At 43.5% G+C, this 23,116-nt stretch overlaps 1 protein-coding gene across 2 annotated transcripts; it reads left to right on the top strand.

The window, feature by feature from the left end:
- The first annotated feature begins 877 nt into the window (after window positions 1-877).
- On the top strand, window positions 878-18,666 carry STX5 (syntaxin 5). Of its 2 annotated transcripts, none has more exons than XM_042439545.1 (11): window positions 878-990; window positions 7,321-7,549; window positions 8,202-8,272; window positions 9,977-10,032; window positions 10,755-10,825; window positions 11,229-11,345; window positions 12,300-12,356; window positions 13,105-13,186; window positions 13,327-13,427; window positions 14,507-14,628; window positions 16,448-18,666. In XM_042439545.1, the coding sequence occupies exons 2-11, from the start codon at window positions 7,340-7,342 to the stop codon at window positions 16,605-16,607; spliced, it is 1,047 nt and encodes a 348-aa protein (XP_042295479.1). In that variant the 5' UTR covers window positions 878-990; window positions 7,321-7,339; the 3' UTR covers window positions 16,608-18,666. The 2 variants fall into 2 exon arrangements, with proteins under 2 accessions (XP_042295479.1, XP_042295480.1); XM_042439546.1 differs by having other exon boundaries at window positions 904-990; window positions 7,327-7,549.
- The last annotated feature ends 4,450 nt before the right edge of the window (window positions 18,667-23,116 follow it).

Below are 23,116 nucleotides of genomic sequence, written 5' to 3'. Positions count from 1 at the left end.
TATCTATCTATCTATCTATCTATCTATCTATCTATCTATCAGTATTGGAATATATTCAGTCTGTGTATGGTTGAATCTATGATTATTATTTTCTTATATCCCACCTTTCTCCCAATATAGGGGCTCAACCCATGGATCCTTAGTCTGGGGATATGGGGACCACCTGAAAAGTGGCCTCTTTAGCTTGAAGTTGTTAACTGTGTTCAAGTCGGTCCTGACTTATGGTGGCTCCATAGAAGAGGCAGGCTCACATCAAAATGTGTTGTTGTTGTTGTGTGCCTCCAAGTCATTTCTGGCCCATGGTGACCCTAAATCGAACCTATTACAGGGTTTTCCTGGCAGAGTTCTTCAGAGGGGGATTCGCCATGGCCATCCCCTGAGGCTGAGAGTGTGTGACTTGCCCAAGTTGTTGTTGTTGCTGTTGTTGTGTGCTTTCAAGTTGTTTCTGACTTATGGCGACCCTATGCTGGGGTTTTCTGGGCCTGTTTCCTCAGAGGGGGCTTGCTCTGGCCGTCCTCTGAGGCTGAGAGAGTGTGACTTGCCCAAGGTCAACCAGTGGGTTTCATGGGCTGCATCTGCATTGGAGAAATAACCCGGTTTGGCACTTGTTGTCTGGCTCAAGGCTATGGAATTCTGGGAATTGGAGTATGTTGTGGGGCCCCACAACATACTCCAACTCCCAGAATTCCATAATCTTGAGCCAGGGCTCTTAGAGCGAGTTCTCCTTTTGGTCCCTACTGCGCCTGCGCCTCTCTGTTGCCTGGCAACAGCGCAGCTTCCTCCTCCTCCTCCTCCTCCTCCTCTTGTGCGGAGGCCTTCAGCCAAAGAAGCCCCGCCCCCGCGGCCAGTGACGCGGCGCGCCGTCGTGCGTATGACGTCTGCATTGAGGGTACGTGGCAGTGACGTCGAGCCCCGCCCCCTTTTTCGGCTTGTTGGGTCCTTCCATTCCGGGGCTGGGAAGTCGGTCGGTCGGCGTCGAGCGCTGCGACGGTGAGTGAGTGACGGAGGCCGGTCTCCGAGGAAGGGTTCCCTCGCTGCCCCCTGAGACTCTCTCCGGGCCCCGTCGGCCCTGGGCCTCCCTCGGTCTCCTGGGGGCCCTCCAGCTTCCGCCAGGGCCTCACACAGGCCCCCGGGGAGCCCTCCTCGCCGCCAAGGAGGACGGGGCGCCACAAAATGGAGGACGAGGAGGGACCCGCTAAAACAAAGGACAAGGCTGGCCCATAGGGAGACATTGGGGAACACTTGCCCATAGGGAGACATTGGGGAACACTTGCCCATAGGGAGACATTGGGGAACACTTGCCCCAAGGGAGACATTGGGGAACACTTGCCCATAGGGAGATCATTGGGGAACATTGCTCCATAGGGAGCATTGGGGACACTTGCCAATAGGGAGACATTGGGGAAACACTTGCCCATGAGCAGACATTGGGGAACACTTGCCATAGGAGACATTGGGGAACACTTGCCCATAGGGAGACATATTGGGGAACACTTGGCCCATAGGGGACATTGGGGAACACTTGCCATAGGGAGACATTGGGAACCTTGGCCCATAGGGAGACATTGGGGAACACTTGCCCATAGGGAGACATTGGGAACACTGCCCATAGGGAGACATTGGGAACACTTGCCCATAGGGAGACATGGGGAACTTACTTTGCCCATAGGGAAACCTAACTGTCCATAGGGAAACATGGGAGGAGACTTGCCCATAGGGATAAGATGAGTATGCTTGTCCACAGGGAAACATGGGGTAATACTTGCCCCATAGGAAACCACACTTGCCCATAGGGATAGATTGTAGGTTACTTGCCCATAAGGATACATAGGAGGATACTTACCATAGGGAAACATGATGGCCACCTGTCAGGGATGCTTTGATTTAGATTTCCTGCATGGCAGAATAGGGTTGGACTGGATGGCCCTTGCAGTCTCTTCCAACTCTTATGATTCTTGCCCATAGGGAAACATAGGAGGATACTTGCCCATAGGAATACATAGGGAAACCATACTTGCCCATGTTTCTCTATGGGCAAGTATCTTCCAATGTTTCCCTATGGGCAAGTATCGCCTTATGTATCCCCATGGGGAAGTGGTCTCCTAGGTATCCTTGTGGGCATGTATCCTCCAATGTTTCCCTGTGGGCAAGTACTGTCATTTGTTTTAGTATATCTCAATGGAGGATATTAGAGGAAAATGGAAGTCAGGATTACATAAAAAGCTCAAAACACTCTTTAAATATAAACATATGCTTTTCAGTATGCTTAAAATGGAGAGCATTTTGATATTCCCTCCTGGACAGCAGGTTGAAATGGAGGACATGACCTGGAAAAGGAGGGCATCCAGGGTGAAAACAGGTGTCCTAACCGCAAAGGAGGACCAGACGCTGCAAAAATGGAGGAGAGGACCACATAAAAGCTAGAAACACTCATGCAGTATCAATTAATCGTTCTTAGTCATGCTCAGAATAGAGAATGTTTTGATATTCCTCCTGGACAGCCAGTTGAAATGGAGGATGTGTCCTGGAAAAGGAGGGCATCAAGGGTGAAACAGGTGTCCTAACTGCAAAGGAGAACCAGGCACCACGAAATGAAGGACAAGACCAAATAAAAGCTAGAAGCCCTCACAAAATATAAATGTATGCTTCTCAGTATGCTTAAAATGGAGGGCATTTAGGAGGTTCCTCCTGGACAGTAGGTTGAAACGGAGGATTAATGGCTCAAAACAGTGGTTTTGCTGCAGATGTGGCCATACGTCATCTGGAGAGATTGTACTGGGGCTGGGTGCGTCTGTTGAACACTCTTCCCTCCATATTTGCGGATTTGATTGTTCACGGATTTGATTAATATCTTCTCTCTAGGAATTTCTAGGTCTTCCAGGGCAACTCTTTGGCCAACATTAACTAAACGTTACAGTCTACTAGGTCTCTGTAGCTCCTCCAGCACAGTTCTATGGTCAGTGTCAGACGTTGACCACAGAGTTTCACTGGAGGACCTAAAAATTCCTAGAGAGGTGTCCTCTCAGATTAAAACATGGTGTTTTTGTTATTTGCGGTTTTTCCACATTCATGGGAGTCTTGTGCCCCTAATCCTAGCGAATATGGAGGGACAAGTGTATATCCTTAGTAAAGTAAAGCTGGAGATCTTTTGAGTTCTCTTGTTGTCATTTGTTGGAGAGGTGTGTGGAGATGGTAGGTTGGTTCTGAAGGCAAAAGATGTTGCAATCCTTCAGTAGTTAAATAGCTTCTGTTTTGCTTTTGTTTTGAGGGAAGAAAGGCACGGTACAGAGCGCCCAAAAAGGGTGCTCTGCTGGCGCCCGTGTTTGCTCCGTGAGGGAGCCTCAGCAGACAAACTGCAGCTCCGTCGTAGAGCAAAAAGAACCCAAAAAAGCAGGTGGTTCTTGCGACGCGGTTGTGATGCTGCAAGATGCCAGTGGCACACTTGCGGCATCACAGAAGTGCCGGGATGTGCAGATGCTAAGTGTCCATCACGTCAAAATCGCGGAACCCATGTGTATAGGGCACTGCCATTTTTACGCCCCCGTGAGGGGCATTTGAAAGCGCCGCCCCTCGCACGTGACGGGGGGGGGGCTCATAGTGCCTGTTTAAATCGGGCCATAGTTTAATAACTCCTCTGTCCACTTCTTGACTTTCATGAAGGTGGGTGGTGGAAATTATTAACTGGTTTTGACCAAATGCTTGGTTTCTCAGGTTGATGTGAGATGTAATCGCCCCAGATCTTTGTATCATACAATCAGTACATGTAGTACTTTGTAAAGTAATGTGAGCCAAAAGGCCAGCCCCGTCTGTTAAGGACTTGGAATGGAACTTTCCAGATCTCCAGTCTAGGGTTATGTCTGCAGAGATGAATGGGTTTAACTAACAGTAACTTAGGGTGAAAACTTTCTTCCACTTCAGGGATAGGCACTTGTTACCCTTCAGATGTTTCTGGATTGCCGGCACCATAAACTCTCAATATTGACTGAGCTGGTAGGGTTGATGGGAGCTACAGTTCCAAAACATCTAGAGGGCTAGCATTGTCCAACCCTACACTACTGTAAAGCTCTTGCTAAGGAATAAAAATGATTGCCACCTGTTAGTTTCCTCGTCCAAGAAGAGCCCTTTTGTATCCAGGCAGCAGCCCAATGTTTGTTTCAGTTTTAGTGTACACTCATCCCTCCACATTTGTGGATTTGATTATTCACAGATTTTATTAATATATTCTCTCTAGGAATATCTAGGTCCTCCAGTGCAACTCTGTGATCAACTTTAACCAAATGTTGCACAGAAGGACCTAGAGATTCCTAGAGAGAACATTCCACTAGGCATTTGTAGCCCCTCCAGCGCAATTCTGTGGTCAGTGTCTGGCAGATGTTGGCCACAGAATTGCACTGGAGGGCTTAGGGATTCCTAGAGAGGTGTTCTCTCAGGTAAAAGCATAGTGCTTGTTGTTATTTATAGTTTTTCCATATTCACGGGGGTCCTAACCCCAGTGAATGTGGAGGGACAAGTGTAATTGTATTTCTTAATGGAATTTCCTACACAAATAAAACAATGCGTAGAATTCTGCAGCATATACTATAATTGTACTTTGAGAGAGCAATCACAGAGGTAGAAGCAGGGTTCAGGAAACCAAGAGGCATCAGGGACCACATTGCAAACATATGATAGTTAATGGGATATACCAACAAATTATAGGGGGGGAAACCAGCATGTACTTCATAGACTACAGCAAACCATTTGACTGCATATTATACCAGTGGTGGCGAACCTATGGCATGCATGCTAGAGGTGGCACTCAGAGCCCTCTCTGTGGGCATGTGTGCCATCAGCCCAGCATAGAGTTTGCCAGAGGTTGTTAGCGGAAAGTCAGAGGGACGCGGCACTTTGCCATAAATAAGTGGGTTTTGGTTTGCAGATTGGGCACTCGGTCTCTAAAAGGTTTGCCATCACTGGCATAGACCATTAAAAGCAATGGATGGCTGTCGACGACATGGGCGATAGTCCTGATGAGAAATCTGTACTTGGGACAAGAGGCTACTGTTAGAACAGAATATGGAGAATCCTGGAAACAGTTTTTCAGTTGGCAAACGGGTCAGCTAAGACTGCATTCTATCACCCTGTCTGTTCAACTTGTTTGCAGAAAGTATCATACAAAGAGCAAGTGTAGACTCAGAAAAAGGAGTGAAGATGGCAGGAAGGAATATCAACAATCTAAGATATGTGGACAGCACCATATTAATGGCTGAAAACATCACAGACTTGGAACAATTATTAAGGAAGGTCAGATAAGAAACTGCAAAGGCAGGCTTACTGCTGAACATACAAGTAAGAGCATAGTGTTGTTACCTGTATGTCTGACAAAAATTAGACAACAGAAATAATGACCATGGAGGATCTACATAAATTTAATCTAGACAGTGAGGAAACTGAAATTGTTAAAGTTCTCGTACCTTGGATCAAATATTGTTCAGAACGGAGACTGCACTCAAGAAATCAGAAGACTAGGAATGGGAAGAGTAGCTGTGAAAGAATTAGAAAAGAACCTAAATAGCAAAGATATACAGCAGAGCACTAAAGTTAGAATTGTCCAGTCCGTTGTATTCCCCATCACCATGTGTGGATGTGAGAGCTGGACAGTGAAGAAAAAGAAATCGATTCATTTGAGATGTGGTGCTGGAGAAGAGTCCTGGAAATACTGTGGATAGCCAAAAAGGCAGACAGATGGATCCTTGAAAAGATCCAAGCCTGAAATTTCCCTGGGAGCCATGATGATCAAATTGAGGCTGTCATACTTTGGCCACATCATGAGAAGGCATGACTTATTGGAAAAGACAATAATGCTAGGAAAGATGGAGGACAGTAGGAAAAGAGGAAGACCACATGTTAGGTGGATGGACTCAATTAGGGAGAGCACAGATCTGAATTTATTGGATTTAAGCAGATCAATGGAGGACAAAGGGTTTTGGAGATGTCTCATCCACAGGGTTGCCATGAGTCGATGTTGACTTGAGGGCAGTTAACAACAAAAGCAGACGAAAATGAATTTCCAAACTCTGGACACAGGAATAATATTGTTTGGATCCAGAAGGAAAGCAATGGGACGTAGGAATATCTTTGGTTTAAGCTGATCCTTGAGGAGAGTACACTCGTTTTAGGGCAATGGGTTTTACTTAGAAGATTAAATACCCTTTAAGCTTGGTTCTATCATGTTTCTGAGATCTCAGCAGATAGGTAGCTTTTGAGCCAAGAGGCCTATTTTCCAGGGTGGGTCTTATCTGTCTCAGGCGGTAATGTGAATAGTTTTAATGATTTTTTTTCAAGCTATGTGGCCATGTTCCAGAAGAGTTTCTCTAAAGATGCCCGTCACAGATGCTGGCAAAACGTCAGGAATAAACTTTTCTAGAACACAGCCACATAGCCTGAAATACCCACAAACAAACAAACAAAAAAACTATGGATGCCGGCCATGAAAGCCTTCGACTTCACTCAGTACTGTGAATATTAAGCATATTTCAAAATAGACACACTTCAGGTTTGTGCTTTGAGCATCCCAAGATCCGTCAAGCAGAGCCTGGTGCAAAAAATACGGTACACACTTGGACTTGAGAGAATTCTCAGCCTAGTACTGTAATTTTAATTTGAGTAAATAGTGCTCTTTTGCACAGACATGTGTTCCTAGTTGCCCTAAGTTTTCTTTATAGCAGCAGTATATTTGAGACAGAAGAGGTCATTTTATTGCAGCTGTTAATTTAAAAAAATGGGATCAGAAAACTTTGTTGATTTACTGCAAGTCACACCCACCATAGTCCTTTGCCCACACTGGGGTAGATAAAGGCAGGGAACTGGTGTATGATGGTTGTAGCAGGATACTGGCAGTATTGCTTGGGCTCTGCTTAAGCCAGCACAGTGTCTTGGGGCAACACTGCTGTGTTTGTATTGCATTTATATCCCACTTTTCCCTGTTGAACATAAGGAATCATACATAAATTGCTCACCTCTCCATTTTATTTCCATAACACTCTCCTTTCAAGTGGGTCTGGTTGAGGAAGAATAAGATGGTATTTCTAAAGTCCATAATAGAAAGGGATATTTCATTTATTGCTGGGGAAAGTATGGCCCTTCAGATGTTGTTGATTCACAACTCACATCGTCCCTCACTACTGGCTATGCTGGCCAAAGCTAATGGGAATTACAGTTCAACAACAACTAGTGGGCCCCTTGTCACTGACTTAAGTGTTTTGTGCAGTGGTAAGCCTTTCTGGAGTCTTACATTTCCCTCGTTGCATGCTGATAGCTCTCTTTCCTTTCTTTACTAAGCACCAGGTTATGAGCCTCCATGTATACAAGGAGACGTCACGGCTCTAGAAACACTGAGCAAGGCGTTTACCTGGGACCTTCCCAGACACAAGTTCTGCCGCCGCTTGTTGCACCTGTCAGTACTGCCACAACCCCAGCTGTGCCATCCCCACCCCAGTGGGACACCATGTCATGTCAAGATCGCACCCAGGAGTTCCTCTCCGCCTGCAAATCTTTGCAAAGCCGACAGGTGAGTTGTCCTTTCATGAGGTATACATGGGACGCAGCTGATGTTGTCTGATCTAACTTTAGGACCAGTTTAGGACTTCTGCCTGGGCTTGGCAGGGGCTGTTGTAAATCATGTCATGTAAGATATGCATATGAGGTATGCTGTAAGCCATTGATATGGAGAATGGTTGTCTATAGACCACTTCTGATCTGCAAACCATCAAATACCAGTCCTTTGCAAGTTTCTGAGAGAGAAACAATTGTAGCCAATTGGAACTTGAAGGGGGAGAAACACTGATCTCTGAAATCAGATAGGCTGCAATATAGGTTAAAGCAGAGCTTCTCAGACTATCAGAACAGTTTTTTGTGGGTTTTTCAGGCTGCGTGGCCATGTTCTAGAAGAGTTTATTCCTGAAGTTTCGCCAGCATCTGTGGCTGGCATCTTCAGAAAATCAGAGCAGTGTTTTTGGATTAAATAAGATGTGACATTATACAGTGTGTGTGTGTGTGTGTGGTAACAGGAACAGTTATGGAGAATGGGCAAGATATAGATGGTAGGTAGGGTGAATGTAACCCTTATCCTGGTTTATCAGCCCATTCCAACAGGTATGGCTTTTCTTTTTCTATTAGTTATGGTCTGCAGCAATTGTCTTTATATATCTTCTCATTTTCAGAATGGCCTTCAGCTCAACAAACCAGTGCTGAGTGCTGTACGTCAGAGAAGTGAATTCACTGTGATGGCCAAGTAAGTCAAAATTAATTTGTTTTCCTCACAAGGACCATTCCAGCAAAAGAAACTATAAAGGGCATGCCGCTGTGGGAGAGCTGAAGTGGCCTCTGTTTTTGAATTGTCTCCTGCCATGCTTATTTCTGGCTAGGTTTCTGATCCTTCATGGTGAGATGATTAGTGCCTAGAACAGACAGCTGAGAAAAGATATGAGAACAAAAGAACTCTAGAATAGCTTCCTTTAATCTAGATGTTTTGGCTATGGTGATATAGCCAGTCAGGGATTATTAATGTCATAGCCGAAAACATCTGGAGATGTTAGGTTGGAGAGGGCTGGTTTATTGCTGAGTAGGGAATCATTGGCCTTTCATATGCATTGGACTTTCGCACCCATAATCTCTAGCTGTCATGACCAAGGGTAAAGAATTGTAGTCCAAAACATTTGAAGCAACAGAGGTTTACCAGCCTTATCCAGAGGCTTCGGTCAGGAGATAAGTTTTGTTGAGAAAGGAAATACAGCAGATATTAGAACTGTATATTAGAGGATGGCGCACTGTTGGTTCTCTGATATGATGTATTTCCAAAGACCATGATTCTAGTTTTTATGCCCTGGCTTGCATTTGTTGCAGTCTAGTGTAGCCCTTCAGATGTCCTTCAACTGCAACTTCCAGCTGCAGTCATCATGGCTAGTGGTCAGGAGTATGCTACACAATACATAAGCAGGAATATGCTACACAATGTATTTTATTCTAATTATTGATGTAAGATGAAACTCAGGAATACTGCATTCCAGAGTACAGTAGTCCCTCGGGTTACGAAATTAATTCGTTCCGCCGCTCCGTTCGTAACCCGAGTAATTTCGCAACCCGAAAAGGCTTTCCGTTAGCGCTGGAAAGCCGCTAGCCACGCTTTGCGGTTTGAATTTCGCGCCGAAAAAAAATTCGTAACCCGAAAAAAATATCGTAACCCGGAACAGTTTTTTCCAATGTAACTTTTTCGTATCCCGGAAATTTCGTAACGCGATCAATTCGTATCCCGGGGCACCACTGTATATCTCAATACTTAGACTTTCATACTGTGTCCCCAAATGGGCAAAACACGTTATCTTGTGGGGGAGTCCTATTGAAAATACTCAGTGTTAGGATCTTTGGAGGAATACGTAGGCACTATACAGTCTATGGGCAAAGAGATACCCTATTTTGCATTGCAGCACCCCTAACCTGATTATTTTTACCCCTAAAGCAAATTGCACCTTCTAGAAGCTGCTTGGGAGTGCAATTTGCCATGTAAATATAATTTAGGGCACTCTAGAGATTATTTTAAAAATGGGAGGGACCAGCTAGTCATTTCCTGTTTCTAGAAAAAAGGGGCATGTAATGCCTAAAACAGGCCGAGATGGGAATTATATTCAAGTGGCAAATCATATCTCACCCACCTTTTGGGGGCAGTTTACAGTTCTCTCCTAGAACATTTTTTGTGTGTTTCAGAGTGGGTATGGTTGCCCATGCTGGGATACAGGGGTCAGTCACTTCATAAACCATTCCCCTTTCCACTGTTTAGCAAAGGCAAATGCATTTTCAGATTAACTGGATTCTTATAATTTGGCATCCAGAGCTCCAGTGATGACAAACAAACAAACAAACAAATAAATGACATAAGACAGGTAGTGAGCAGTATTTTATTTTTATTGTGGTTGATTTGCCAAATCCTTGTGATTCGCAGGCGCATTGGGAAGGACCTCAGCAACACCTTTGCCAAGCTAGAGAAGCTAACAATCTGTGAGTATTTGGAATGTGGATGAGGGGCAGATGGCAATGGGAAAAGGCACCAAAAGTATGTGATTATGGCATCTTTAATGTCATTTGATGTCAGTGAAAAGCTAGAGAGATGTTGGGGCAGAGTAACAAATATATCTAGATGTAGTATGTAGAGAGATCTTGTAGCACTTTTGAGACTAATTGAAAGAAATTGGTAGCATGAGCTTTCCTAGACTAAAGTCTACTTCCTCAGATGGTCCAAATGCATCTGAGGAAGTAGACTGAAGTCTACAAAAGCTCATGCTGCCAATTTCTTTCTTTCAGTTAGTCTCAGAGATCTCTCTACGTACTGATTCTATAGACTAACACGACTGTATCTTTGATATCTACTTGCTGTCTGTGGATACTGTGTGTAGGGTTGAAAAAAAGTCCATGGTTGAGAGCAAACCTTCCCTAGTGCCTTAGCATTTCCTGAAAGCCACTGTTTCTCAGATTGCTGCCTACCATAAGGGAACACTGCTGTAGTGATGTTTCATGTTGGCCAAGAAGTTTGGCCAGTTGCCAAAACTGTTTTAAAGTGAGTAGTGTTCAGGGTTTTTTTAAAGCAGAAATGCCCTCTCTTGGAGCATTTCCAGTCCTAATATGAAAATTGGGAGTGAAAAGAGAGAGTAGGGTTTGGAGCAGTTACGAAGAAACATTAAAGAAGGATTAATGGCTAACGGTCTGACTTTTTACATCCTCAGTGGCCAAGCGGAAATCACTATTTGATGACAAGGCAGTGGAGATAGAGGAGCTAACCTATATTGTGAAGCAGGTAAGGGACTCTATTTGAAGCAATGAGCAAAATTGCAGTAATGGAGTCATCTGTATTTTTTGCTTCCTTTGCCCATCTTCCTCTTCTCTTGCGCTGTATCGAAAAACTTAAGATGTGAATTGGGAAACATAGCAAGTGAGGATGGGGGCTGCCAAAGGGCAGTAAGGTGTTGCTATTGCTGTCTGGGTCATTTGCATCTTCCAAGCCGCCTTCCACTTCAGTATGTCAAATCTGTTTATTTTAAAATACTCCACAGACTGTTTCCAGTTTCTCTGTCTAGCATCTTTCCTGCATGGCAGGGGGTTGGACTGGATGGCCCTAGTGGTCTCTTCCAACTCTATGATTCTATGATCTTTTGGCATCCTGTGTTCCTGCTCCTCAAGCAGTTTCTTTCTCCCAACAGGATATCAACAGCCTGAACAAACAAATCGCACAACTACAAGAGTTTGTCAAGGCCAAAGGCAGCCAGAGCGGGAGACATGTACAAACACACTCAAACACTGTGGTTGTATCGCTGCAGGTCAGGCCTGAGCTAATATTTTGAAAACTATTAACTTGAAAATGTGAGCTTGGCAGGGAAAGCCAAGAGGCTTATTGTACAAGTGTGCATAAGGTATTCACTTTGCAGAATTCAGCTGCTACCTATGCAGAATTCTCATATGCTGGCCTAGAATTTATATAGCATATATACACCTGCAAATTGATCTCATGTATAAGTCGAGGGCAGGTTTTGGGGCCAAAATTATGGATTTTTATATGACCCATGGATAAATCAAGGGTAAAACTTCAGGGCATTCAACAAGTGATATAAAGGATGAGGCAAAGAAAAGCGATTCCAAAGAACTTACAAAAGTCTAGCAGACATAACTGCTTGCACTCACCCTAAAGGTAGATAGATGAGAAAACAGAAGGGTCAGTGCTTCTAGGAAATATTACACTCTTGACTTTTGCCAGGGGATGACTCCTTTTTAAATAAGAGGTACATACTTTGACCCATAGGTAAGCCAACTAAGGTCCCATACAGACAGGCCAAAATGACACTGTTTCGGGTCGCTGTTTAAATGATGCATGCATCCTAAGAGTCCAGAAGCCATGCAAAAGCCATGCTCCAGTCGACTGGAGCGTGGCTTCTGGACTCTTAGGATGCATGCATAGTTTAAACAGCATACCTCCAAAGTGACCCGAAGCAGCTTTATTTTGGCCTGTCTGTATGGGCCCTAAGTTCTTTTTTTGAGTTTAAATTTTTTTTGACTAAAATTTCTAGACTTATGCATGAGTATTTACAATAATCCTTTATTAATTATGATGGGATCAGGCTGAAGGATAAGACATCTGCAAAGCCAAAGATTGGGATGGGAGGAGTAGTGATGGTGTGAGAAGGTTGAGCTGTGTTCTCTGACACAGTGACAGAAGAGTCTGACTTAGACTTCCTTGCTATTTTTTCTTTTCTCCCTATTCTGTTTTCTTTTTCCAGTCCAAGTTAGCCTCCATGTCCAATGACTTCAAATCTGTTTTGGAGGTGCGAACAGAGGTAAGTCACTCTTAATCCTTTTCTCTCCAACTTTTCTGTATAGAAGACACTTATAGGAACATACTAGATTGAGCTCCCTGGAGTATCAGTGAGGCAGCTCTTGGCATCAACCTATACTGAGATTGCATAAAGAGATTGGCAAATTGTGCACCTTCAATTCTATTGCTGATTATGTTTTTCCCATTGGAAAAGAGTGGGCCAGTACACATGTCTTTCAGCTAAATAGAAGCACAGTATAAAGTTCTTATAAGAGTCAGAATCTTTGGAAAAGTTAGATCACCAATGTCCAATACTGCAAAAAACAATAAATAGTGATACTGGTTAATATGCAGGTACTTTGGGATAGTAGGAAAACTAGGCTAACTGATAAGTATTTTCACAAGAAGCTGGAGCCTTGGAGGCAGCTGCCTATATCTATAAGGAGGTACCTATATTGCACATTGAACACAAAGCTTGTTGACTACAGCTTCTGCAAGCCGCTGACCATCCCAATAGGGATTCTTGCAACTGTAGTTCTAAGAAGTAACTTTTCCAAGCTCTGTTTGAACATGAAAGCCACGATGGAACAAATTCATCTAGAAATCTGTTTCCATGGTGGAAATACTAGTATTCCCACCCCCCTGCACTTGTATTAAATGCAATTCATATTCAGAAGCATTGAAAACACCTAATAAGTGTCTTGTCTGCCTGCCTGCCTACTTTCCATACCTTCTCAAGGTGTTTTGCCTGTTCTCTGCTTTTTCTTTAGAACCTTAAGCAGCAGAAGACCCGTCGAGAGCAGTTTTCCCGTGTGCCAATTTCTGCCATGCCCCTCTCTGCAAGTAACCTAAGTGAGTGCATGCAGCCCTCTAATCCTTCGCACAATTGGGAAATGTTACATTTTGTGGGTAGGGGAGGAGATGGGAAAGGCCAAGCCCTTTTACTCTATTGGAACTGTGTTAGGCTTTGACATCACTGGTTGCTTCTACAGGTGGCTCCACTATGCTTCAGGATGAATCACGGCATTCGGGAGATGTGGCTATTGACATGGACAACCGGACCAGCCAGCAATTGCAACTCATCAATGAACAGGTACGTTGGGGTGGGGAATCACAGCCATTTATACTGGAAACAAGGGGGACAGAAAGATAGGACAGACTGTCTGGTTTTCTTTTAGGGCTTGGCCAGTGGTTTGGGATTCTGGGAGCTGAAGTCCAAAACACCTGGAGGGCCAGAGTTTGGACATCACTGTTTTAGGGGTTTATTTTGATTTGTATCGAATGGGCTTGGAGTGGGTTAGTGCCATGGTTCCCCAAATGCAAACATCTCTTTTTCTCTAAAGTCTGAGCCTGTTGTAGTTTAAACGATTTGGAAGGAGAACAAATGAATAAAATGACACTTTTTATAGCTAAACAAAGGAGCTTAATTGACTGCCTATCAGTATTGGTGTATTTATGTCAAGATTTATTTTTAAACATACTTAAAATAATATGGCCTACAGCCAGGCATCCATTAACAGGCAAAATCAGACATGATGTCTCAAAATGCCAAAAACGGAAGCATTTAATTTAGCCAACACATTTTGATCCAAAACATATTTTGCAGCCCTCCTTGTGAGCTTCAAAATAAAATGGAAAAACAGGTAAAATTAACTATATATGTCAGCTCATGAAAGAAAGAATAATACAGATTAAATACAAATTGCTGTTAGGAGTTAAAAGTCTGCAGAGATTTTCTCTCTCTCTCTCTCTAGAGACCTATGTAGACTGTTTACTGTGTGTGTAGAGGCCTTAGGGTAATTTGTGTTTAATCTATATTGTTCTGTCATTTATCATACATACTTATTTCATATAATTTGCAGGCATACTGAGTAGCTGTTGGGCCAAAACATGGCCTGTTAATTTTAAATAAACTGTTTGGTTTTTGGCATGACTTGGTCTTTCTTTGGTTTTATATACATCCTAATGTGCTGGATCCTCTGGACTGTTTGGTTAGTTACCTTTTCAAAGGTTGGGACGGCAGATAAGGGAGGAGGCTGTGTCTAAAGTTTGTAGAGGTTGGATGCTTCTTTGGAAACTAGGAAGTATCTTAAGCATGACTTGAGATTGGAGGGAGGACTTGTGGAATCCTTCACCTGCAACCATGGCCATATTTCTCTTTTCATTTTGCAGGATTCATATATCCAGAGTCGGGCAGACACCATGCAGAACATTGAATCTACTATTGTAGAGTTGGGGTCCATATTCCAGCAGCTGGCACACATGGTCAAAGAGCAGGAGGAGACCATCCAGAGGTAAAGGAAGAAGGGCCAATGGAGAAACACTCTCATTGTTGTCTAAGTGGAGCAGTTTTACTGTATTGTGATGAGTGTTTCAGAGAATGCTTGTGATGAACGTACAGTGAGCCCTTGGTGTCTGCTGAGGTTTGGTTCCAGGACCACCCCCCCATCGATTCCAAAATTTGTGAAAGTCCAGTTGTATACAGTGATGTAGTAAAATGGTCTCTCTTACATAAAATGGCAAAATCAAGGTTTGCTTTTTTTTTTGGGGGGGGGGTTGGAATATTTTGAAGCTGTGGATGATTAAATCCATGGATATGGACAGCTGACTGCAGTAAATACAGTCCATCAGCAGTGAAAGGCTGAACATCCTGAGATGGATTGCTCCTTCCTCTCACTGTGATAGGCAGGAATCTCTCAGGAGTAGCTTCTAGTGAGAGCAATCCCTGTTATGCTCAGTCTTCAGTCCTGCTTCATAAGTTGCATTTTTCTCTTGCTCCTCTTTGCACGATCTCTCTTCTGACAACAAAATAAGGCTCTCTACCTTCCTCCTATTCCTTAGTAAGACTGTCCCAAATGGGAATTTTTCTCTCACGTGTGGGGCTTTTTAATCACTGTGGGCCTTTCCTCATGGGCCAAGGAGGCTAACACAGTTGTATGCAAAGTCTTGTCTCTTTGCTTGTTTGAGTCATGGACCAGACAAGAAGCAAAGTCAGTGAGGAAGTCCAGGCTGGTGAGGAAAAATTCCTCTCTTCTGCAGCATCTTTGCACCTCAGATGCTCAGCCTGTTAGGAGGCCAGGGATAATGATGAGACAGTAGCCACAGCCCTGCTGCCAGCTCCATAAAGGCCAAAAGGGAGGAAACTGTTCCAGCATTTTGGATGATTGTCAGCCCAGGAAAGGAAGACAGCAGGCTCAATCCATGCCACAGCCCTTATGCTGGGATCCTGTACAACTAAGACCTTATTCTCAAACAGCACTCATTTCAGACCTTGGCAATGCAACAACTGAAAGTGAGGCAGGGACCTGGATTTTTGTACCCCACCAACCATGAAAGATAATGTTCTCATATTTCCTTTCTCACTAGTAACTGCAGTGAGTAAATGTGATGTCTAAATTACAGATCCTACTCTTTAGGGATGCCACTGTTTCTCTTCACCTCCCCTCTAATTCATACCCAAGGTGGACAAAGTGCTTTGAAACTGATTATAGGAAAGCAGAAACCATGTTTAAAAGAGGCGGAAACTTGATGTTTCAAAGTTCATGAAGCTTCTCTGTCTCCAGGGCTTCCCACTAGTGTCTCTCTTTTGGACAGACCTCTTTCCTTTGGGCAAAAGAATTGGTAAAAATGATCCCAAGTGGCAGTGATAATCCAAAATGGGGGATCACTAAATTGTTGCAAGTTCCCACCTTTGACTGGTTCAAGTCTGAATGCCTCTCAGTTTCAGTACTAGGTCACAGCTAGTTGTTATCTATTTAATTTCTATCCCACCTTTTCTCTAGCATGGAATTCAAGCTGGCTTACAGACATTTAAAAAAACAGTACAGCTAAAAAACAGAGTGCTTTTCAAAGGTCTGTATCATTCCTGCCTATCTGGGCAAGAGGTACGAATAAGCCATCTCAGGATGTTCATTTTCCCTACAGGAATTGAACATTATCACAGGTAAGAATGTTTCTAATTTTTCTCCCATGTGGCAGCTGTAGACAGAAAATAACCATTGCAAGCCAAAAGTGTATATTTTGGTTATGTGTAAAATTCCTGCAGGCATTCTTATGCTGAGGCAAACACTACTTCTGTGTGCTTCATCTGTCCTTCTTTTTTCCCACCCACAGAATTGATGCCAATGTGGAAGACACTCAGCTTAACGTGGAAGGTGCACACACAGAGATTCTGAAGTACTTCCAGTCTGTCTCCTCCAACCGGTGGCTGATGGTGAAGATTTTCCTTATCCTTATTGTTTTCTTCATCATCTTTGTGGTATTCCTGGCCTGACAGCAGAGGTGGCTCAAATTCCCATCCCCATCCCCACTCCTCAGAGCTGTGTTGGACACTGGACTCTCCTTGTTCTCTGTTGTAGCCAGCACATCACCCACATAGGGCCTGGCACAGAAGGGACCCATGCTTGCCCATTGTGACCTTTGCTGTGGCTGCTGGCATGGAGTGGGCCACCCTGACTGGAGTGCAATATCATTTGGGATTACGCTGTGAAGGGTTTTGCTCCCACCCACCCCTCCATCCCAAATGAGACATGATCCAATGGGTGTGTGTAGTGGGACCAGGATCTGGCAACTCTTTCCTTAACCTATATAATTGGCCTCACTTTTGAGACTCAAAAGGTGTGAACAGAAGCCCTATCCCACTTCTTTTTAAAACAAAAAACATACTAATATGCTAGTCTCCAGCACCTAACATTTAATAGGTACCTTTCTTCCTATATGGCAGGGAGGGAACCACATCTCTTGGGCTCATGAGGCTGAAGTAGCCTGTGCCTTTTGCCCTATCCAGAGGGCTATGCTATTTTTTCTCTTCTCCTACTATCCCATCCCACCATAGAATATTTAAATCTTTTTCTTGCTTGTATTTTCTTTTTCTATCCTTCTGAGCAAGCAAGGATGGCTTTTTCAGCCCTGAAGCAGTAGATTGCTTGACCAGAGAAGCAAGGTATAGTTCTCTCCCACACCCTTTAATAGCTCATTCTTGTCCCTATTTATAGTGAAAAATAAGATTCTTGTCATGGCAGACATATTCAGGCTAAGAATGTCTTCTTTACGTAACAAATCCTCTTAGCCCATGAAGGATAAACATGGCAAGTGTCTATTGTCCTTGCCATCCTTCCTGATGCTTGGGAGGAAAGATACTTGGGCATCTCAGCAGTGTGGCTCTGTAAAAACACTCCACGTGTTGCTGTCCGAAACAGATTCACCCTCATTGCTTCATCTGGTTCTGAAGCATTTTAGACTCGGAATGGTCTCTTCTCTCCCTTGCAGAGAAGAGGGGAAAGTGTTCCTCTGCTCCAATCTTTACACAAATTGATATCCGTACAACTGTTAAGCATTCATCTCCCTGCCATCCCAACCCCCTGGCAATGAAATAGCCTATGATTAAGGACACATCATCTCCTCTGGTTTGGTTATGGCGGCTGAGTTATAAAATCTCTCCCCCAGCCTTATATTCTCTGTGGTGGGATTCTCAACCCTCAGCTGCAATGGCCTTAACATTCCACAGTTATGTTCGACTGCCTAAGAGCATGCATGCTCTTTCAGAGGACGTGGCATGGGGCAGTTGGGGGAGAATGCCTGTTTCTTATTGTCCAACTGCTGTGGATGGTGAGTGGGTTGTTACTAACGCCATGATCTGGAAGAGAGCAGCACTGGTTTATTACCTGTGCTTCAACAGTCTATTAAAATAAGCTTTACTTTTAAAATATATATCAAAGTCTTCTGCTAATTCTTTCTCCTGTATACTAGCCTGGCCTAAATCTGTTACAGCAGGGGTGGGGAAACTTGTGGCATTCCACCTGTTAGACTCAATTTCTGGTCAGTCCTAGCCATTTTGGCCTAGTCCAACAATATCTGAAAGGCTCCATGATCCCCACTTACTAGCTGAGATGCTCCTCAAAAGAGGCTACATCTGAAATTTACATAAAGATGCACTGTGGGTGAAAGTGTGTAGGGACATCTCTTCTGGCACTCCGATTTTAATAATGCAATCCATGCTTTCCCCTTAGAGCAGTAGTTCCCAACCTTTGGTCCTCTATGATTTGGACTTCAGCTCTTATGTCTCCTGACTGTTGGCCAAGTTGGCTAGGGCTTCTGGGAGCTGAAGTCCAAAACAAATGGAGGACTAAAAGTTGGGAACCACTGCTTTAGAGGAGTGTGGCAGAAGGAGCTGATGAGACTAAGGACCATCCCCAGAAATTATGCTTTAAATAGATATTGAGTATTCTGATTTGTAAAAACAAAAAAAGTAATCTAAGTTAGGCAAGAGGTCCAGCTAACTTGGTACTGAATATTCTACTTGTCAGTGGCTTCAAGTATTAGTTAAAAGTAAAGAGGCTTTGTTAACTGACGTATGTATGCCTCAATTGGGAGTCTGGATCTTCTTTTGTCCAATATCTATATGTAGTGGACTGTCTTCCTTATTATGTATTCAGGGGTAACCATGTTGGCCTTATATAGCAAAGTACAATACCGTCCAAACACCAATACTCAGCTTGTTGGGGGCAGTTGACTGACACATTGTAAACCGCTTTGGCAGGGTGTGCTAGTTCGGTATAGAAATGTACTTGCTATTGCTGTTGCTAAAATCCACCTTTATTCGACTGAATAATATCACTGTTTTATAGATTTTAGGTGTTTCTGTACTTCCCTTATAAAGACTCAGGATACTTATTTTCAGTTTTAGTGACCATTTGGCTTGTTTTGATACAGAGTGATAGTGACCAAACTAAAAGGAATGCTGGTGTTTTGTTGATGAGGAAGGAGAGAAACAAAAAATGCAGCTGTGGACAGAGATGCAGCTGTGGACAAGAATGCCTGCTGGATAGAAATTAGGTTATAATTTATGAATCTGAGGATATTCAAAGTTAAGATCTTGGAAGCCTCGTTCCCCAGCCCTGTTTGTTCTGGAAGGTAACAAGCCAGGAGTTTCAGTTCATTCATAATTATATGGTTTTCCATTCCAGCTTGGAAAAGCCTTCATTAGTTTTGCTCCTTAGGAAGAGCTTAATGACAGTGTGTGGGCAGCATTTCCTTTAAAATAGAACCTGCTTGCAAACTCTGAATTCAGGAGAATTCACACTTAGTGTTTTGTTTTGCTAAAGTAGGCAACATCATCAGTTTACTATTCAGAATTCCCAGCATACTTCTTCTCCTGTGAGAGCTCCCACAGTTACACTGATAATGAAACTGGATTGTAATTAGCAAAAGGTTGGGAAATCCTTACCTGTGCAGTAGTTTTGTACTACAACTCACATCAACCCCACCCTGCAGTGTCTGTAGTGATAGTGGGAACTGTACTTCAAAATGACCAGAAGGCAAAAACATTCTTCTTTGTGGTCTCTGCGAATCACACGAATGGGTTTGTTCTGTGCCTGTGCACACATTTGTGTGAATTCGCAGATGACAACTTGAAATACCATTACAAATATGCAGTATGTCCATCCTCACCTTACTTCTATTTTTCCATCTTTTTGAATCAATGTGGTTTTGACATGCAGTGACATTTTGGTCACAGAGGCTTGTGGTTATACTTCAGCATAATCGCCCAGCAAGAGCCTGTAAGTTTTGCCTAAGGACACAGACTGTTTTGACAGCAGCTGGATTTTATATTGTTAAAAACCTGAATTATCAACTCTCCCTTCCCCCTTTAGTAACCCATGGAAAGAAAACTTAGGCCCCATACAGACAGGTCAAAATAAAGCTGCTTCAGGTCACTTTGGAGGTATGCTGTTTCAATGATGCATGTGTCCTAAGAGTCCGGAAGCTGCGCCAAAGCTGCGCTCCTTTCCTTAGGACAGGATCATGACTTTGGCATGGCTTCTGGCCTCTTAGGATGCATGCATCATTTAAACAGCATACCTCCAAATTGACTCAAAGCAGCTTTATTTTGCCCTGTCTGTATGGGGCCTTAGTTTTGTGACCACAGCCACTTACTTTTCACCTTAAAATTGTGACAAAAGTCAAACATTCCCTGCTTGCTTAGTTTAACATTTTGCCCAATGACAAGTTCTGGAGACTAAATAAAACCTGTACAGACTTTTGAGTTAGCCTAATAAAATTATTACACTTTTTTTCCTATGGAATTTTTCTTTTGGAGAATACTGTTGCTTTTAATTTGTGTGTGTTGGAATGCACTAAATGATGTACGGCTGGCGATCCTACTACAGTGGAGGATGATTTTCTCCCACTCCTCTCCCCGTTTAGTAGATAAAGCTAGTAATAGAATCTTACATGCAGTTGTGGAGTAGCTTATACTCTACCTAAGGTGGTTGTTGTTGAAGAGCCCTGATGGCACAGTGTTTAAATATCTGTATGGCAGCCACTCGCTCATAAACCACAAGGTTGTGAGTTCAATACCAGCCAAAGGCTCAGGGTCAACTCAGCCTGGAATCCTTTTGTAGGTGGTCAAAAATAGGAGAGAGAAAAAGCAAGAAATATGCTATGATGATGAAATTGATATAGGAGAATAACAAATTGTAATTCGGAATTTAAATGTTTACAACATTACTGAAGAAGACGATTAAGTTGAAAAGGCCTCAAAACTCTGGAGGTAGCCATCTGCTTCCAGTGTTAGTATCAATGCTACTTGCATCAATGCTACCAGTGCTTCCTCTACCAGTTATATACTGCTACCTTGATTACCAACAGTTTGGAAGTGTAATCTTCGCAAGGTGGCTTATCTTGGTTCTCTAGGACACTGCCAGCATTGCCGGGCTTCTTATTGAATTAACATTACTGGGATATTCACCCAATTGACTGTTATGAAGTCACTGGAGTAAACAGAAGAATTGGTCATAGCACCTTATATCCTTGCAAGGTGGTTTTTTTTTTTTTGGTTGAACTCTTTATTTACATTTGTTATTCTCCTATATCAATTTCACCATCATTTCATGTTTATTTAGAATCATTCAATTGGTTTAAAATTGTTGTAGCATTCCTTTATTCATAAACATTGTACTTAGTGATATATCTATTTCTTGCTTTTTTCATCCTATATTTGACCAGTTACTGTGTAAGCCTCCTGTTGTGTTGGTATCCTTTTGTACTAAAATGAGTACCCAGCTTGTTGGGGGCAATTGGCTTACGGTAGAGAAATGTACTTGCTGTTGCTGTTGTTGTTGTGACGCTGTAGGCTGCCCCTTTTCTGCTTCCCAACCCTGGAAGAATTGCTTCTCCTGGAAGTCTCATACTGCAGGGGTCCCTTTGCTATTTAAGGTGGTTGTGTACCTTCCAGTTGTTTCCACCTTTCAGCGATTCTTAAGGCAAAGCTATCACATGGGTTTCTCAGCATGATTTGACTGCCCTCCAGTCCTTAGGACTGGAGCATGGCTTTTGGACTCTTAAGATGCATGTGTCATTTAAACAGCATACCTCCAAAGTGACCCAAAGCAGCTTTATTTTGGCCTGTCTGTTTGGGCCCAAAGGTATCTGTTAGGGTTCATTAAAATCAAGCCTATAGTCATGCAGATTAAGTCTTCTGTAAAGTAGAACACGCATCTTCAGGTGTGCTGTCTTTATGTTATTTGGTGTTAGCTGCCTTCAGGTTGACCTCAGCTCATGGCTACCCTGCGAATGGGATGCCTCCAAGCCCCACTGTCCTCTGCCTCTCTGCTCAAGTCTTGTAAGCCCAGGACCATGACCTCCCTGACTATGGCTTCATTTACACTGGAGAAATAACCTGGTTTGGCACCGCTTTAAGAGCTCCGCTCTGGGCCTCACAACAAACTCCAACTCCCAGAATGCTATAGCCTTGAGCCAGACAAGTTAAAGCGGTGCCAAACCGGGTTATTTCTCCAGTGTGGATGCATCCCCTGTATGTGCTCTTCCACTCTTTCTGCTTCCCTCCACCTTTCCCAGCATTTATTTCTTTTCCAGTGAGCCTTCCTTCTCATGAAGGAAGTACGACAGCCTCAGTTCTGCCATCTTGGCTTCCAGGGAGAGTTCAGGCTTGATCTTCTTCTGGGACCCATCTGTTTGTCCTTTTGATCATCAGCAATCTCCTCCAGCACCACATCGCCAATGAATGGCTTCTCTTCCTATCCGCTTTCTTCACTACTCTCACTTCCATACATGTTGATGGGGTATACGATGCCTTGGACCATTCTAACTTTTAAGTTATAGTACATCATTACAGTGTTGTTTCAGGAGATCCGACCAGAGGGACCCAGAAGTACAAGAGAAATAGCAAATTTATTTAAGCCGGTTTTGCTTCAGGGGAGTCATTTCTCAAAGCCTGAAGACCCCACCAACATGTGCTCCCACCTTTTTATATGGATTCATTTTATATGGATAGTACAAATGAGGCAAGGCACACTCTCTCAGCCTCAAGGGAAGGCCATGGCAAACCTCCTCTGAACAAGTCTTGCTAGGAAAACCCCACAATATGTTTGCCTTAAGGTCACCATTAAGTCAGAAACACGTTGGAAAGCACACGACAACAGGTTCAGTTCACTAATATAATATAATGGTCGCCAAACGGCGCTCTTTAAGGGCTTTTGGATCCCAGCTCCCAGAATCCCACACCACTGGCCAACATGGTTGAGGTTTCTGGGAGCTGAAGTCCAAAGGTCTCTTAAAGGGCACCGTTTGGGGACCACTACATTATATTATATTAGAGGATATTGGACTCCAGCTCCCAGAATTCCAGTCCATTGGCTAACATGGCTGAGGCCTCTGGGAGCTGAAGTCCAAAATTCTCTTAAAGGGCACCGTTTTGGAGACCACCGCTTTACTGTAGAGTTAAACAGCGCGCGCATGCGCCGTCGCGCAAGTCGGGAAGCA

This window comes from Sceloporus undulatus, chromosome 9, assembly GCF_019175285.1.
Source record: "Sceloporus undulatus isolate JIND9_A2432 ecotype Alabama chromosome 9, SceUnd_v1.1, whole genome shotgun sequence".
NCBI lineage: Eukaryota > Metazoa > Chordata > Lepidosauria > Squamata > Phrynosomatidae > Sceloporus > Sceloporus undulatus.
Note: the sequence above shows the minus strand (reverse complement) of the source record. Positions and strands in the feature narration are given on the sequence as shown.

What these genes read in the sequence shown, in the direction of transcription:
- STX5 (XM_042439545.1), top strand. Translation starts at nt 7,340, where the DNA reads ATGTATACAAGGAGACGTCACGGCTCTAGAAACACTGAGCAAGGCGTT. An exon ending in GCTAGAGAAGCTAACAATCT is followed by an intron (nt 10,033 to 10,754) that starts GTGAGTATTTGG and finishes TTACATCCTCAG; the next exon opens with TGGCCAAGCGGAAATCACTA. An exon ending in CTGTGGTTGTATCGCTGCAG is followed by an intron (nt 11,346 to 12,299) that starts GTCAGGCCTGAG and finishes TTCTTTTTCCAG; the next exon opens with TCCAAGTTAGCCTCCATGTC.